Genomic DNA, 16,532 nt, shown 5'->3' with positions numbered 1-16,532 from the left:
CTTCTTAGAGTGAGTAAGATATAGGTCTAGACTAGTTAGGACTATAATAAAGATAAAAGATAATAGGGGTAGTATGGAAAGTTAATTTAATGGTAAAAATCAAATTTATAAGTACTAGGTTGTTATATTTGGGATAAATTTTAAACTCTATAAATTGTTGTATTTTTTTAGAAGGAGTGAGTAGAATTTTTTTTTTTTGCTTATGTACTCTTAAAAAAATTTGTATTTTTTTGGTATTTGATTTGTAATGTTATTGGGGATAATTATCAACAACTAGCTAGAAGGTTAAACTTGTTTATATAATGGGAATGGATAAGATTATCTCCCTACAAATATGAATAGTATATTATATTTTGTATTAACTCTATATTGGGGTGTTTCTCCATTCCAAGATATATCTCCCTTTTCCAGGTCTATCTTGATGTAGTCACTGACATATATGCTAATTAAGGTCTCGGTTATTTGACGCCATCCGTATCCTAAGCTAAGACTAGGCAATTAGCTACCTATTCTTTATGATTGTGACATGAGATTTGTATACATAAAACCTGATTAATTAGAGCCACTACTTCATGAGAATTGCCTAGAAGCGTAAGCCGTTAATTTTTTTTGTACTTTGGACCTTGATGGATTTCTTATTGGAGGCCAACAGGGGCAAAAAGGAGACACTCATGCCTCTGCATGGGGTGTGCTTTTCAACAGCTTCTTTGAGAAGTTTATGCTCACACTGTATAAAGGGCTTTTGATGTGTAGAAAAGTTGCTACAGATGATCTAGAGAGCACCAAGCATGGAGTAAACATATATTGCTAAAAGAAGATGCTACAATATCTGCATACCAAAAAAAAAAAAAACTAAGTCTGCAAAATGACCATGAGCTGAAAAATACAAGTCCATGATGAAACTTTTAGAATTACTTTTCTCCTTTTCCATAAACCCCATACAAAGAGGGATATATGATTGTATATATGTATGTGCCTATATTATATTAGAACAGAATAGGATCGAGTTGAAATTTGTTATGAATTATTCTCACACATGTTACTTGCTAGTTTGACTTCTGAATTTTTGTCTAACATTTTTTTTGGAAGAAATTAAATGTCTAGCAAATATATGTATGTGTTAGATAATTTTTAAGTGTACCCACATGTATACTTGTACTAGGTGTATTATTGATCAATTCAGATACTTAGCTAGCTGTCCTATCGCTAGTTAGAAGTTTGCATGAGTTGACTTTGGATGAGTCTAATTAGACTTTGATCTCTGGCTAGTTTGTTAGTTTTGGTTGTGCTCATGCCAGAGGCAGCTAGCCCTCTTATTTCCAGCCGCAAATTGAGAGGCTCATTTTTTTTTTTTTAATCTTTTGAAGACTTAAGAGTTAAGACTGATTCATGTGGCTCAGCACCAAATAGTACAACACAGCAGAAGAAGTGTTATTCTGACCCTTTTAGCAACTTAAACTTCTTGATAATCATTTTTGCTCAGTTTTCAAGCATAATCACACAGTGAGATAACATTTCATTAAATTGGTTAATATATTTGCATCTGATATAGATAATTAATAAATATAAAATACTAACATAGCTGTGACACAGCAAAAAGAAATCGCGCCTACAGAATAAGAGTAGTATGACAATTGTACATTCTCAAATATAAGTAATAGTGACAGGAGAATTACATGAGATGTGCTTGCAAGATAATTATTATTTTTACAATGTCGCATCTGAATTTTCGATATGCATTTCGCTCATTATATATAAGAGAAGAACAAGTGCTAGTAAGTGGTCCTACGGCATTTGCTTTCTAATAAGCTGATTAACCAACCTTGCTAGCAAAGTATCACCAAACGTTGGCAGCCATAAAAACGTAACCAGAGAAACAAAATGAAATACAGATTTAATTAAATCGAACTCTAGAAAATTAAGATGGATAAACGGATGGAATGGTTATGCTGGGCCTTTACTGGGCTCACTTATCAACGACATGGGCTTCATCTATATGTCCACTATTCCCTGCTGCAGTATTTCTTTCAAAAGAGAAAGAAAAAAAAAGAAAGAGAAACTGTGATCTGCAGTACATAAGGAAGACAGGGATCAGAGCAATTCAATATAAGTCCATGCAATTCATATGCTTATCACCTTGTAATTAGTTTTTTTAATAATGGTAATGGTTTACATATCTGGCTTCTGCCTACAAGCACACAACCAATGTGTTTTAGAATTGAAAATGAAAGGAAAAAAAAGAGTGATGGGACAAGTTCCCAACTCCTCTAAAAAGATGATTACCAGAATTAAAAGCTCTATAGGTGCTATTCCATCCAAAATGGTACAAAAGACTCTTAGCTACCAATTTCAACAGTGTAGCACCACTGTACATAGTATTCCGCTTCTCCTGTGATAGCATCAAACACTAAGTATAGAACCAACCGGTAGACATTAAGATAACATGTATAGGATTAGCCATTTTTTATTATAAAAACTTTATCATTTCAACATCGCCAAATTAATTAACATAGAGCATTGGTCCCAAATAAACCTTTTCTTCGGTACCTGGGCACCCCCATAAGCGAAAATATAATTAGTTAGTTTTCAAACAGATGATGAATTAAAAATCTAAAATTAATCCCCTTAATAAAAGAAGGGAAGGCAAATGGGACCATGCTATTTTTCCCAGAGTACAGCTAGGAGTACTAGATCACTACTACTGCAAGTGCAAATGCAATTATGCAATGCAACATAAATTAGCTCATGACAGAGAGTGTCATGAATATATATGATCATGCAGGGGAGGGTTGCAAATTGCTATGACTTGGTAATTTGATAGGAGCAGAGCAACTAGAGAGGTCCCACATGGCAGGGAGTAGTGGGCACTGAACATGTTGATATGATACAGCTAGGTAGGGTTCAATGGGCCATACATATACTCTGAAACACAAGTGTGAGATTGAGAATGAGTGAGAGGGTTGGATGTTGATGGAATAAAACCTTGTGGCCCCCAATGATTGAGATGCACTACCATTTGCTCAACCAAACAGATCAGTAAGCAAGGCATGCATCTGCATATAGCAGCTGAACAGCATTATTTTCCCTTCAAAATACGGTTATTATATTAATTACATGTGTACCTAGTCATATGCATAAACTCGACGTCCTGATCAGCTATGTGCTTTCATCTCTGAAGCATGCAGTCTACTCCAGCTTGCAGTTGCAGAAGATCTCAGTGCCATGCTGCTAGCAAGCTACGCCGTGTTTAGTTCCAAAATAATTCTTCAAACTTCCAACTTTTTCATCACATTAAAACTTTTCTACACTCACAAACTTCCAACTTTTCCGTCACATCGTTCCAATTTCAACCAAACTTCCAATTTTAGTGTGAACTAAACACAGCCCTAATTGCAGGGGTCCTGAGCAAATATATGAAATGCAGGAGTGGTGGTGATCTGTGCTGTGTCTCTTGATTGAAGCTGTGGTCCTAGCTAAGATAATCTTCATTCTTCAGCTAGCTGTAGACATGCATGCAGTGGCAAATTTAACTTCCTAGGAAATTACTGAGCAGAACATGCATGCAGTGCCCCTGCTTGATGAGCTTGCATGTATAGTGTTAAGAAAAAAAATGATGACAAATTAATCAAAATGGGTCAGATTCTGAATAAATCTAGAGCTGATGAGCGGTTAGATGTATGGAAGTGCAACACTCTCAGCAAGTTGATCAGCATTACATTGCCCAACCCTTAGAGCCTTGGAAAATTAAATGTGCTTCTATTTTTCATAGGACGAAGTATATATGTTTGTTTGGATGTCCCTGTTCTTTTGTAGAAATAGATGGATTAACGGGCACGTCCATAAAGCTCTTAAATGGCACGGCTTTTTTAAGAGAAAAATGGCACGATTTTTACAACAGAAAAACTTTTTATATGTTAATTTCTTAATTAAAATATTATTTTAAATCTATTTTCAACTTTATAACAATTAATTCATTCATTTATACCCTAAAATGCTGATACTAGACATATATACCAAACATATATACCATCCCTTTTGCATCTCCAAAACTTTGTGTTTCCCGGTATATCAACATCAGTACATACATAGATTTTCCTAGTTAGTTGTATCTCTTGTGATTTAACTTTTAAGTACATATATGTGATGGCATGATTTTGAATGAATTTAAGTATGTGAAAATGCAAATGCAACTACTCCATCTATTTCATGTTACAAATCATTTGACTTTTTTTCTTAGTCTTTAGGTTTGATCAAGTTTATAGAAAAAAATAACATCTACAATACCAAAATAGTTATATTAAATTTAACACTAAATATATTTTGATAATATATATGTTTTGTACTTAAAAATTATTAGCATATTTTTTTACAAATCTAAACTAACTTAAAAAAGTTTGACTTAAAGGCTATGTTCGGCAGTCACGGTTGGAAACTAATCCTTGGTGCACGTAAAATGGAACAGCTCATTAGCATATGATTAATTTAATATTAACTATTTTTTAAAAATAAATTAATATAATTTCTAAAATAATTTTTGTATAGAAAACTTTTATAAAAAATATATCATTTAATAGCTTGAAAAATGTGCGCATAAAAAGAAGAGAGATGAACTGGGAAAGGAGAGGGAATAACTGAGCAAGTACTCTACAACTGAGCGTGTGCAGCCGCAGTAGTGACGGGGGAGATGAAAGTACTCCATCCGTCCCAAAAAGACTTAATTCTTGGATTTCCATATCCAATGTTTGACCGTTCGTCTTATATAATTTTTTTTTATGATTAGTATTTTTATTATTGTTGGATGATAAAACATGAATAATGCATTATGCATGATTTATCTGTTTATTTTTTTTATATATTTTTTAAAATAAGACGGATGGTCAAACGTTAAACACAGAAATATAGGAATTGAGTTTTTTTTAACGGAGGGAGTAGGCAGCATCGCGGCTATTTAGACTGACGGGTGGGCCCAGCCGACTCATTCGTTTCCCCGAAACGTGCACGTGTGTAGTGTGAACCCGTCCTCCCCACCTAACCTAGGCCACCACTGACTCCACTCCCATCTCCATCAAGGCATCTGCCCGAGCCTTCCGCTTCCGACCGTTTATAAACCCCAAGCGCAGCGATCGAGAGCGACCGCTCCGACCGCCGCCGCCGCCGCCGCTCTCAGGTGATCCTCTCCTCTCCTCTCCTCTCCGCTCGTCTCTTCCCCCTCCCGTCACCGCCGCCGCCGCCGCAGGCTAGCTCGATCTAGCTTTCGATCGATCGACCACCAGCCGGCGCACGGCGACGACGTGCGTACGTACGTCGAAGCCACACGCCGCGGGGCGGCGCCGCCGGCCGTACGTCGCAGCGAAGCTAGGCGGGCGTCACGGCTGCTTGCTGCTGTGTCCGATCCCCGCCGCAGTCGATCGATCGATCGCCGGCGGTGAGGTCGTCGTCGTTGCCAGCTGGTGCCACACCGGCCGGGGCGCCATCGATCTGATCGAGACGATCGAAACCCTAGCTAGCTCCATATAGCCGTAGCATCGCCGGATCTGTGGTTGGTTGCCGGGTATACGTTGAGGATGAGTTTTTTTACTTTTTTTTTGTTTTTGATGCAACAAATCAACAAATGGAGGTGCATCGATCTCATTTTTACGATGAGTTGTAGTATATATACATAACTAGTACGGACTATGGAGTAGGCTAGTATATATGGGTGAACTAAGAATTATAGGCGTTATGCGCAAACTAGTTTGATTTCACGCGTGTGCGAGGTTATTTGAAAGGGTGATTTTACTATCCTTGAAAAAAATAAACCCAGGAGATACTGCATTTCATAAATTTGATACCACAAAGTAATAAGTATCTTAAATACTGTAAAATTGATCTATTTGAAATAGAATCGTACCTTTATGTGTCTCTAAAGGTTCATACGAGGGACGGACTACGTAATAGTTGACAGAGAGTAAATTGAAATCTTAGACACCTTAGATATAGAATCATAGATAACGACAAAAAGTTAACGATGCCATCGATTGGGAGTTACGAAAAATATTAATCATCTGACACGTAGCAATCCTGTTAATACAATTTGTATTTGCTATATATATGTTGTAGCTATCATTCTATGCCGCTCTAATAAATATGCTTCCATTCCATCATGATGGACACATATATCTCTCTTTTCTCTCTGATCAACGGTTGGTGGGTGATAACAGGGCATATATGCTGGACCTTTTTGTGGCTTTCAAAAATTATATTCTGCCATTTATTTAACTCAACGTGAAAAATATTTATGCGCGCTGCATGTGAAGGGGAATAATTGATGTGGAATTTAACTCGAGTAATTCAATAATATCTAGGTTTATTTTGGGATGCGATCGGACCCTTATAAGGTGCGATGAGATTCCTATGACGTCTCTTGCGTGGGCCATTGTGAACCTGTTGGTTATGTGGCTAACATATGAGCTAAGTTAGAGGATTCAGTTCTTATAAGGGTAATTTTACCATTCTAGTGTAAAATTCGATATCTCTAGATACTGAGTATCTTGAGGTACCAAAAAAATTTAGTTTAAAATTTAGGTAGCTCAGATACTTTTTTTTAAGAACTATAAAATTTCTCTTCTTATAATATGACCTTTATGCAGCTGATGACTCATGGAGTTAACTGTTCCTTGCAGGTTTAGTAGGGTTTTAAGTTTCGATGGCACCCTCATCCCGTCGAAAATTCCGTCGGAAGAAACCTTCACAAAAGGTCGACTCCATAGGCCTTCAGACACCGCGCTCTTCGGCCTTGGAAAACCAAGAACCCTTGCTGAGTTCTGAATATTCAGGACACAATTCTGCCATACAGAATGTCAGTTCCAGATCACAGACATTGCCTCTTCTCTAGCAATTGCTATGAAAATAGATGATGAGTAGTTTATCACCATCGATGACGCCTCTAATTTGCATCTCATTTTTCATTCTCAGATCCCTGAAGATTTGACCGTCTGGGATGTTGTCAAAGGCGACGTCGCCATTGTTGCCAGCAAAATGAAATCCATGACAGAGCGGCTGCTGGAAGAACTCAAGATCGCGCTCCGGTTGCTCATGGAGGACATCGATGATCAGAGCCATGTAGAGCAACTCGTTCGTCTTCAGAAGCATGTCGAAATCAGGCCTGACCTGACATCGGCAACGCTTCTGACGGCTCACCATGTGCAGTTGGAGATGTTTGTTGCCCTCAAGATGGGGATCCCGGCATATCTGCACGAAAATGTCAGCGTGCCACGGAGCCGTCTCGCGGAGATCTTCGCCTACGAGAGATGCAAGAACATCTCCTGCCAGAGTGTTCTCCCAGCTGAGGAGTGCGACTGCGATGTCTGCTGCTGCAGGAGAGGCTTCTGCAACCTCTGCATGTGTGTGGTCTGCAACGGGTTCGATTTCGATGTCAACACATGCCGCTGGATTGGGTGTGACGGCTGCTCTCACTGGACCCACGCTGGCTGCGCAATTCGTGAGGAGCAGATCAAGACTGTGATTACGGTTGAAGATGGAGTTGCCCACTATGTGACAGTGTTCTTCTGCAAGGCCTGCCATGGGACATCTGAGCTGCTGGGGTGGGTCAGGAATGTGTTCCAGCATTGTGCCAAGATCTGGGGCACGGATGCGTTGGCGCGAGAGCTCGAGTATGTTCAGGAGGTGTTCAGTGTTAGCGAGGATTCGAAAGGGAAGAAATTGTTCGAGAAATGTACTGATCTGATCGAAAGACTGAAGGTTGTTCAAGCTGAATCGATGGGTCCTGAAGTTCTGCTTCAGGCGCTCCAAGGTATGTGTACTAATTTTTGTCTTCTCATCTTATTATTATGCTGATTTACTCAGTGCTTGTGTTTGGTTCTTAGCACTGACTATGTTACGGAATCTATGCTTTACTTTTTCTTTATTTATAGAAGGATCATCACATAATCAGATAGAATTATCCTGATGTGATGGGTAATTGATTTCATTTCTAACTTTTTTTTAGGAGACATTTCCAACTTTTCCAATTGAAAGCAATTGCATATCTTCAATTGTAAGCTGATTGATTGTCCACTGCAGTTTAGTTTTATGCATACTGTTTTACTTGTCAGAACAGCTACAGTTTTGAAGCCAATTTTTTACAAATTAAAAATATGTGGGGCATTGGAATCAACAACAATATGTTTGATGGCTATTTCTCATGATTGAATGAAATTCCAGAAAGTTTATCTTCTAACGTGTCATATGCTTACTGTCATTGATATCTGACATGGAATTAAATTAAATTTGAGCTATTACACACTGACATTTTCCATATTTCCCAGAGATTGAGCTAGATGATGCTCCAGAGATCACTGAAAACGAAAAACAGGTGCAGCAGAACACTGATCCCCATGAAACCTGCAACAATCAACTCTCTGAATATGTCCAAGAAACTGCAATGACGAACAAGAAGGTTCGCCTCTCTGTCGATGCCATCACCGACGGCGAGGTGGAGAAGGCCAAGGAGGCCGAGCAGCAGCTGCAGCCCATGGCGGCGGAGCAGGAGGAGGTCCCGCCACCGCCGGCGAGCAGCAGCGGCGGCGTGGCGGCGCCGACGACGCAGAACGCGATGCTGTGCAAGATACTCGACGCGCTGAGCGGCATGCCGTCGCCGCCGTCGTCCGAGTCCGCCGCCGCGGTGTCCAAGGTGCATGAGCTGCTGCGCGAGGCCCTGAGCATGCCGCGCAGCTCCGGCCGCGCCACCGCCGCCGCCGTCGACGACGACGACGTGGCGCAGAACGGGAGAGACAGAAATGACGGCGACGACCCGCGGCAGATGATGATGCTGAAGGAGATCTATGACATGGTGATCGGCATGACGAAGACGATGACGAAATGATCATCCGACGAACATGTTTGTCACCTCACATGTGTGTGATCAGTGATCCAGATCCATTGCTAGCTCGATCCATCCATCCATCCATGCATGAATGGTAACCAATCTCTCTGCACTCTGCACCGTGAACACAAAAAACATTCAGAATCCATGGTAAAATGGTAAGTGGATCTGTGTAGTGTTTTACCAAATTTACCTGTATGTACTGCAGCCAGGGTTTGAAGTTTCGAAATTAGGATTTCTACTGCATGTGGGCGATAGAACCGAAATTTCAGATTTTTTTCGTACGATTTTTTTAAAAATTTTGACTGATTTTGAATGTATTTGAATAAAATCTGACCAAATTCACAAAAATTTGCAAAAAACTAAAAGTTTGGGGGTGAGATATGAGCATTTCGGTGACCGAAATTTCAAACCTTGACTGCAGCTCATCGATCAGCCAAACACCCAACCTTGTTTTTTTTTAGTATTTTTTTACTGTTTTACTGATATTGCATTAGTTAGTTGTTCAATTGTTGTATTAGAGAGATTTATCCATGTCGAGATAAGGTGAGCTGGATGCATGCACGGGTGCGTGCCCGTGGGCGCTGTCACGGGTGCGCCGTGCGCGCGCTGGCGTGCGCGTGCACGGCCGGTCGATCGCTCGACCGCGACAGATCGCGACGCCGGGAGCGCGCCCGGCGCGCCGCGGCGACGTGGATCTGGTCGGCGGCGTGGCGTGCCAAAGTCGTCGCCGTGAACAAGTCAACGGGGGCATCGTGGAAACGAAGACACAGGAGGAGGAAGAGCACGCCAAGTCAAAACCTGACAGCTCAATCTAATACCTCGTCAGTGCACCATGCCCATGAATCGAGGCCTGTATGCACGAATCTCGAGGGGATTTGGACGGATGGGATCATCCCGGTGCAGGGATCGGGGTCGTGGACTCGGACCACACCTCCCTCCCACGGTTGGTTCACGCGGGAGAAGAGAGAGGGAGAGAGCGCGCGAATTTTTCTATAAAAGCCCCTCTGCTTGTCCCAAATCACCACGCCTCAACAGCTGCTGCTTCAACTCTCTCTCTCTCTCTCTCTTTCTCCGGCGAGATCACCGGCGGCGGCAGGCCACGCGACCCGCGGAGATGGTAAGCGAGCCTGAATCCCTCAACACTTCTCTTGGAGGCGTACTACTGTAGCTCCCTCTCCTGTTGGGTGGAAGGGCGCGGGTACGGATCGGGATCTGGGTGAGGAAAGGGTCTCGCCTTTATCGTCGAGTTGAGGAAAAATTTTGGTACAAAGAGATGCTGGCTTTCGCGGATCCGTGCGGTTGATGTGTTGCTTTCGCCAGATCTGGTGGTTTTTTCGGGTATTCTGTTGATGTTTGATTGCTGGGGTTACAGAATTTGTTGAGATTTGTAGTCGAGATAGGCAGTTTTTTTTTTCTTTTTGTGAATCAGTCTTAAATTGGAGTAGTGATTAGCAAATATTTTCTTTCCATTCTCCAATTGATCCTTCCTTTGTGAAAAATAGAGCAGTAGTTAGTTCTGATTGTTTCTGACAGACATAATTAATACTTAAAATTTAAAATTTATAAGCTTCTATGTTCTTGTATTCTAGTGTCGATATCGATGATTCTCCAGTTAGAAATTATTTTTAGGTTACATAACAGAATAGCTTTCGTACTTGAGTTTGGAGTGGTAATCATTAGGAGCATGGTTAGGCATGTTAGTATCATCAAGGATTGGTCTTAGCCTCTTACGTAGAGCGAGGTAAATTGCATAGGTTCTTTAGCAAAATATGGGTGATCCATGTTTGACTTGTGGTTTTAACAATGTTCACTGGGAAAGTAGGGAGGCATCTACCCATTGAATATGGCTTTTTTACATTTAACAACTAAAATAATCCAAAGAGTCAGTCTGAGTCAGAGTTGACTTGGTCTAGAAAGGAACCGTGTTTCAAAAACCTGTAGTTGCAACTTGTTATCTGATTCATGGTAGGTTTTTATACACTATTTGGGAGTTGAAAGTGCTTCTTGTGGAATATTCTGAATGGTGTCTGAACCGCCGTTGCATGGTTTAGGTTGTGCTTTTAGGAGAGGTGTAGGTCAAGGTTAAGTTTTGCCAACTTTTATGTCTACCTTTTTTTTTGCACTAAGCTGCATTGCAACCAATGTTCTGGTTTCCATTATTTTAATTTTACAACTTTTAGGCATAAATCGGATATAGGAAGAATAGTGAATATTTGATGTTTAAAGTAATGAATAGTAATATCTAAACTGGTAGCTGAGCAGCATTTGGTTCAGTTAGAGCATGATGTGATACAGATTTTGCACTTTTCTGGATTATGACTTGGCATAGTAAGGTCCATTAACTACTTATAAATTCTATAAAAAAGTGATCTTCTCTTTCTTTGATGGACCATGAGTTGGTCTCCAACTTGTTAGTACATGGATCTGCCATTTATTTTACACCTGGCAGATGTAAAGTAGTTAGAAAACTGAGTATGAATATTTGTGTATGCTGAATGGTTGGGTTGTTTTGCACGACCAGACTACTTCAAGGCGCCTTGCTGACAGGAAGACTGCAAAGTTCCAGAAGAATATCACCAAGAGGGGTTCAGTGCCTGAAACTACTGTGAAGAAGGGGAACGACTATCCAGTTGGACCTCTTGTGCTTGGATTCTTCATATTTGTGGTCATTGGATCATGTATGCCTTCCAACCTTATCTTTATCCTCTGTTGATTTTATTTCACTGACACTTGTGCTGTGTTACTTTAGAATGCGCTGATGCATAGCTTATTATTGTCTCTTCTTTTGCTTTCAAAAGATAATGACAAATGAATTCCATCACATTAGCTTTAAGTCTTCATGACAAAGCACTCTTAGGTTTTGAATTGATACTAGAGGAATTAAAATGCTGAGTGTCACTCTGCTACAAATTCATGATAACCTAATGAAATAGAGCTGGCTATGTCACTAGAAATTTAAGACTGCTATTGTGCGTGTTTTATGAGTGATTTGGTGAATTCTTAATTAGTTATTACAACTCAAATTCTAGGTTATTTTTATCTCTGTTGTATACTATACCAACAAATCTAGCTCTTCAGTGCATGCAAGTAGGTCATGTTTTGATCTTCTGTTGTGTAGCCATGCAACTTTCTTGCCTATCTATATGGAACTTACAGTTCGGATGTTCTCTAGGCCACCTTGCTATGTTTCTTCTGCTATTATTGCGCTTTTAACACCATACATTTTTGTGCATCTGCAGCTTTGTTTCAGATAATCAGGACAGCAACTAGCGGCGGGATGGCCTAAAAACAGAGCTGATTCAAGAGATTTGTGATACATTGCATCCAATGCAAGTGGCAGCGGCAGCTAAAATGTTTGGTGTTGTCAGTGTTTTGTATGCATTTACATTTCTGAAGCATCGAGTTGAAGTACAATGTAACAGAATTACCTGTCTTACAATGTTGAATGGATTAGTATAATATTATACCGTTCATCTCCAGTTAACATCTGCTGTTGGAAAAGGTCCCTGCTTGTGCTTGTGAATTTTGTCGGTCTGGAATTATGAATTGCTGGACATGCAGACCTCATCTTGTTATCTTCATGCGAGCAAATTGTATGCAAAGAAGTATGTTGATTCACTGCCATTCTCATCAGCTTAATTGACAGACAAACAAAAGATAACCATAAGCAAGCACCGTCAGCACTAGGCACTATTATATCAAAGAGAGTGATTTGATCGTTTCACCTTGAACTCTATGCTATGGTTAATATTATTTAGTTTGGATAAGAACCAACCAACAGATCTAACACTGCAGTTTACTTGCTCTAAACCTTTGTGAGTATCATGTTCAGTTTCTTCAGAGTATTCTTGCTTTTAACACTATACACTTTTTACTTCTCCGCAGTTCTTTTTATTTCACATAATCAGGCATGGATTAGATATATCTTATTTTCAAGAGATTTTCACATAATATATGTATTAACTGTCATGAAATACTGAATTTCAGCTAATGTCTGAAGAACTGTAAACAGAATTACTAGTCTTACAATGTGATTTGTGAATTTGTCACTCCACATATTTCAGATCAACAAAGAAACATTTGACAAGAGGTTGAAACTTCATCAGCATGAACAAGTGAAGCAACAAAGTCACTTGTGGAGTCCTTGTCAGGAAGGACCCTCATGTTAGGTGGTAATAATCACTGCCATTCTCACCAGGTAGCTAACTGACAAAAAGAAAGCTACTAATCATGCTACCCTCACTGATAATCACTGTCATTCTCATGACTAATCAACTCCACTAAGGCACTAACTCACCACTAATCTTGCAAACTTCGTATCTCACTTGGCTTTGCATGCTTGTCACCATCTTCAGAGCTGTTCATTCTGATCACCTGCTGCCACCTGAAGATTGGAACAAGAACAACATCTGCTTCTTAGTAGTTGTTTCGATCATATTATACGCTGTTAATCTTGGTGATTTTTATTTTGTAGAGAATTTCGTACGACAGAGATCGTTCTGTCCTCATCGGCGGCGGCGGGCGACGCGCCATGGCGAGCGGTGGCGACGACGCGGCAGCGCCGCTCCTCGCCTCGAAGCACGGCGGCGAGCCTCGCCGGAACACGTTCGCGTTCGCCTGCGCCACGCTCGCCTCCATGACCACCATCCTCATGGGCTACAGTACGTCTCCGAGCTTGCTGCTTCGAGTGTCGCGTCGTGGCACGCGATCATGCCGTCGCCGTCGTTGATGTCGTCTTGCTGTTTCTTGTAGATCTCGCGCTGATGAGCGGAGCCGAGCTGTTCATCCGGGAGGACCTGGGGCTCGCCGACGAGCAGGTGGAGGTGCTGTCCGGGTCGATGAACGTGTTCATGCTCGCGTCCATCCTCGCCGCCGGCACGGTGGCGGACGCCGCCGGCCGCCGCGGCACGCTCGTGCTGGCGAACGCGCTGCTCATGGCCGGCGCGCTCGCCATGTCGCTGGGCGGCAGCTACGCGGCGCTCATGGCGGCGCGCTTCGTCACCAGCGTCGGCGTCGGGTTCGCCGTCGTCGTGGCGCCGGTGTACGCCGTCGAGATCTCCCCGGCGTCCTCGCGCGGGGTGCTGTCCTCCCTGCCGGAGATATTCATCAACGCCGGGATCCTCCTCAGCTACGTCTCCAACTACGCCCTCGCCGGCCTCCCGCTGCGCCTCGGCTGGCGCGTCATGTTCGCCGCGGGCGTCGTGCCGCCCGTGTTCCTCGCCGCGGGCGTGCTCGCCATGCCGGAGTCGCCCCGGTGGCTCGCCATGCGCGGGCGCGACGCCGAGGCGCGCGCCGTGCTCGCGCGCACCTCGGATACCCCCGCGGAGGCGGACCTCCGCCTCGAGGAGATCACGCGGGCCGTCGCGGCGCAGGCCGGCGTGGCCGGCGGCGTCTGGAGGCAGCTGCTCGTCCGGCCAACGCCGACGGTGCGGCGGATCATGACCAACGTGCTGTCCCTCCACTTCTTCCAGCAAGCGTCCGGCATCGACGTCATCGTGCTCTACAGCCCGCTGGTGTTCAAGCAGGCCGGCATGGCGTCGAACACCTCCGTGCTGGCCGCCACCGTCGCCGTGGGCGTCGTCAAGACGTGCTCCATCCTCGTCGCCACGCTCCTCTCCGACCGCGTCGGCCGCCGCCCGCTGCTGCTGTGGAGCGCGGCGGGGATGGCCGTGGCGCTGGCCTCGCTGGCGCTGACGCTCTGCGTCGGCGCCGGCGCGCCGTCCCCGGCGCGCGCGGCGGCGGGCGTGGCGTCGGCGGCGGCGTACGTGGCGGCGTTCTCGGTGGGGCTCGGGCCGCTGGCGCCGTCGTACGGCAGCGAGATCATGCCGCTGTGGCTGCGGGCGCAGGGCGCGGGCGTCGGCGTGGCGGTGAACCGGGTGACGTGCGGCGTGCTGAGCATGACGTTCATCTCGGTCGCCGGCGGCATCACCATGGCCGGGTGCTTCTTCGTGTACGCTGGCGCGGCGGTGGCGGCGTGGGTGTTCGTGTACGTGCGGCTGCCGGAGACGAGGGGCCGGAGCTTGGAGGACATGGACGTGCTCTTCACCAAGTGAAGATGGCTTTATTTGGGCGATCTCGGCCGTGTTTCTTTCTTGGCCTAGCGGCCGGTCCGGTGCTAGCCTTTTCCTAGTTCTATGCGTTGGCGCTGTCGATGTGTGGGTAATGATATATTTTTTTTCCTAGTTACGACCTTTCAATTTTTTCTCCCTCTATCAATAGAATTTCGCACTGTCTTATGTGAGTCATTAAAAAAATAAAGATGGCTTTATTTGTGGTATTATTGGTTGTGTTGCTACGATTGTCCGCAGTTCTAACTTGAAAGAGATGAAGAAATCATTTCTAGGCAGTAGAAGGACAAAATGGAAATGTTAAGCTTGGAAATATTAATGTAATAATCTCCATGATGGTAGACTCAGAAGTACTTTCTTGAATGTAGACTCAAAACTCAGAAGTGCACTCAGTTCACCATGAACAATGACAATACCGAAAGATAATAGAACGAAACATACCGAAAGATACTTATTTTTTTTTAATAATAGAACGAAACATTTCAGCCTTTACTCAAGAGTTACAGCTAATTAGTACCGAAAGATACTAGCTAGCTACCTGAAATTAACCGTAATCAATATCAAGATCATTGTCTTTACCATAATTCAAGAGTACACAAATTAACAATGTTACGATGATGTATTGACATGGTTAATTATGGTTCAAGAGTCCCATGTCCTAACTGAATATTAGAATATGTAAACAATGTCTACATGTAGCATTTCTTGGGGATCAGGAGCGGTCCACAGATTAAACTTGAAAGAGTGAATGAGGAGAATAAATCATTTCCATGCATTGCTACCTATACGGGCCCCTTTGAATCGCAGGGTAGAAAAGAACAGAGGAATAGAAAAAATACAAGATTCTGACAGAAATTGAAGTGTAAAACATAGGATTGCAAAACACAGGAAAAACAAATGAATGGTCGTTTGATTGGAGCGCAGGAAAAACATAGGAATCGGATGAGAGAGATAGACAAAGGAAATTTTCTAAGAGGTTGGAGCTCTTACTAAATTTTCTCCAAAATCCACATGCAATGTGCCATTCCATAGGAATTTCATAGGATTTGGAAAGCTTCAATCCTTTGAATCAAAGGGCCAAATAGGAAAATTTCCTATAGGATTTAAATCCTATGAAATTTCTACGTAAATCTTTTGATTCAAAGTGGCACTACATATGGTGCAATTAAAGGGATATTATCCTACATGTCAAGCCATCCATGCAACCTGCCGATCAGTTAAACAGACAGGCCGGCCGGCAAAAGGACACAGAAATTACGCAGGAAGTAATGGAATATTCATCCAATCGACCATCTTCATAAAGCATTCAGGAGTACCAGAAAGTTCACAAATACATACATTCAGTTTCTCATATATAGGTGATACCATCATACTTAAGATAAAAACAAGGATCAATGACGATATACACAACCAGATATGTACCAAAAGATACTTCCTCCATTTCATATCATAAGACTTTCTAGCATTACCCATATTCATATATGAATCTAAACATATATGTGCCTAGATTCATTAGCATCTATATGAATGTGGACAATGCTATAAAGTCTTATAGCCTGAAATTGAAATGGAGGTAGTAATAGCTAAGCTACTTCAAA

General features: G+C 42.7%; 3 protein-coding genes across 3 annotated transcripts; all 3 read left to right on the top strand.

The window, feature by feature from the left end:
- Positions 1–5,055: 5,055 nt before the first annotated feature.
- Positions 5,056–9,051, top strand: LOC107277428 (OBERON-like protein). The gene is made up of 4 exons (XM_015761542.3): positions 5,056–5,167; positions 6,663–6,838; positions 6,955–7,792; positions 8,307–9,051. Exons 2-4 carry the CDS (start codon positions 6,686–6,688, stop codon positions 8,861–8,863), a joined length of 1,548 nt encoding a protein of 515 aa, XP_015617028.1. The 5' UTR covers positions 5,056–5,167; positions 6,663–6,685; the 3' UTR covers positions 8,864–9,051.
- Positions 9,052–9,889: 838 nt separating this feature from the next.
- On the top strand, positions 9,890–12,350 carry LOC136351145 (uncharacterized). Its single transcript, XM_015761541.3, has 3 exons — positions 9,890–9,983; positions 11,388–11,544; positions 12,106–12,350. The coding sequence occupies exons 1-3, from the start codon at positions 9,981–9,983 to the stop codon at positions 12,150–12,152; spliced, it is 207 nt and encodes a 68-aa protein (XP_015617027.1). The 5' UTR covers positions 9,890–9,980; the 3' UTR covers positions 12,153–12,350.
- A 158-nt stretch (positions 12,351–12,508) lies between these two features.
- On the top strand, positions 12,509–15,149 carry LOC107279515 (polyol transporter 5-like). Its single transcript, XM_015761540.3, has 3 exons — positions 12,509–13,064; positions 13,341–13,527; positions 13,619–15,149. Exons 1-3 carry the CDS (start codon positions 13,029–13,031, stop codon positions 14,917–14,919), a joined length of 1,524 nt encoding a protein of 507 aa, XP_015617026.2. The 5' UTR covers positions 12,509–13,028; the 3' UTR covers positions 14,920–15,149.
- The last annotated feature ends 1,383 nt before the right edge of the window (positions 15,150–16,532 follow it).

This window comes from Oryza sativa, chromosome 11 (genome assembly GCF_034140825.1).
Source record: "Oryza sativa Japonica Group chromosome 11, ASM3414082v1".
In the NCBI taxonomy this organism is placed as follows: Eukaryota; Viridiplantae; Streptophyta; class Magnoliopsida; order Poales; family Poaceae; genus Oryza; species Oryza sativa.
Note: the sequence above shows the minus strand (reverse complement) of the source record. Positions and strands in the feature narration are given on the sequence as shown.

What these genes read in the sequence shown, in the direction of transcription:
- LOC136351145 (XM_015761541.3), top strand. An exon ending in ATTTGTGGTCATTGGATCAT is followed by an intron (nt 11,545 to 12,105) that starts GTATGCCTTCCA and finishes GTGCATCTGCAG; the next exon opens with CTTTGTTTCAGATAATCAGG.
- LOC107277428 (XM_015761542.3), top strand. Translation starts at nt 6,686, where the DNA reads ATGGCACCCTCATCCCGTCGAAAATTCCGTCGGAAGAAACCTTCACAA. An exon ending in ACAATTCTGCCATACAGAAT is followed by an intron (nt 6,839 to 6,954) that starts GTCAGTTCCAGA and finishes TTTCATTCTCAG; the next exon opens with ATCCCTGAAGATTTGACCGT. An exon ending in TCTGCTTCAGGCGCTCCAAG is followed by an intron (nt 7,793 to 8,306) that starts GTATGTGTACTA and finishes CATATTTCCCAG; the next exon opens with AGATTGAGCTAGATGATGCT.
- LOC107279515 (XM_015761540.3), top strand. Translation starts at nt 13,029, where the DNA reads ATGTTAGGTGGTAATAATCACTGCCATTCTCACCAG. An exon ending in ATCACTGCCATTCTCACCAG is followed by an intron (nt 13,065 to 13,340) that starts GTAGCTAACTGA and finishes TTTATTTTGTAG; the next exon opens with AGAATTTCGTACGACAGAGA. An exon ending in CACCATCCTCATGGGCTACA is followed by an intron (nt 13,528 to 13,618) that starts GTACGTCTCCGA and finishes TGTTTCTTGTAG; the next exon opens with ATCTCGCGCTGATGAGCGGA.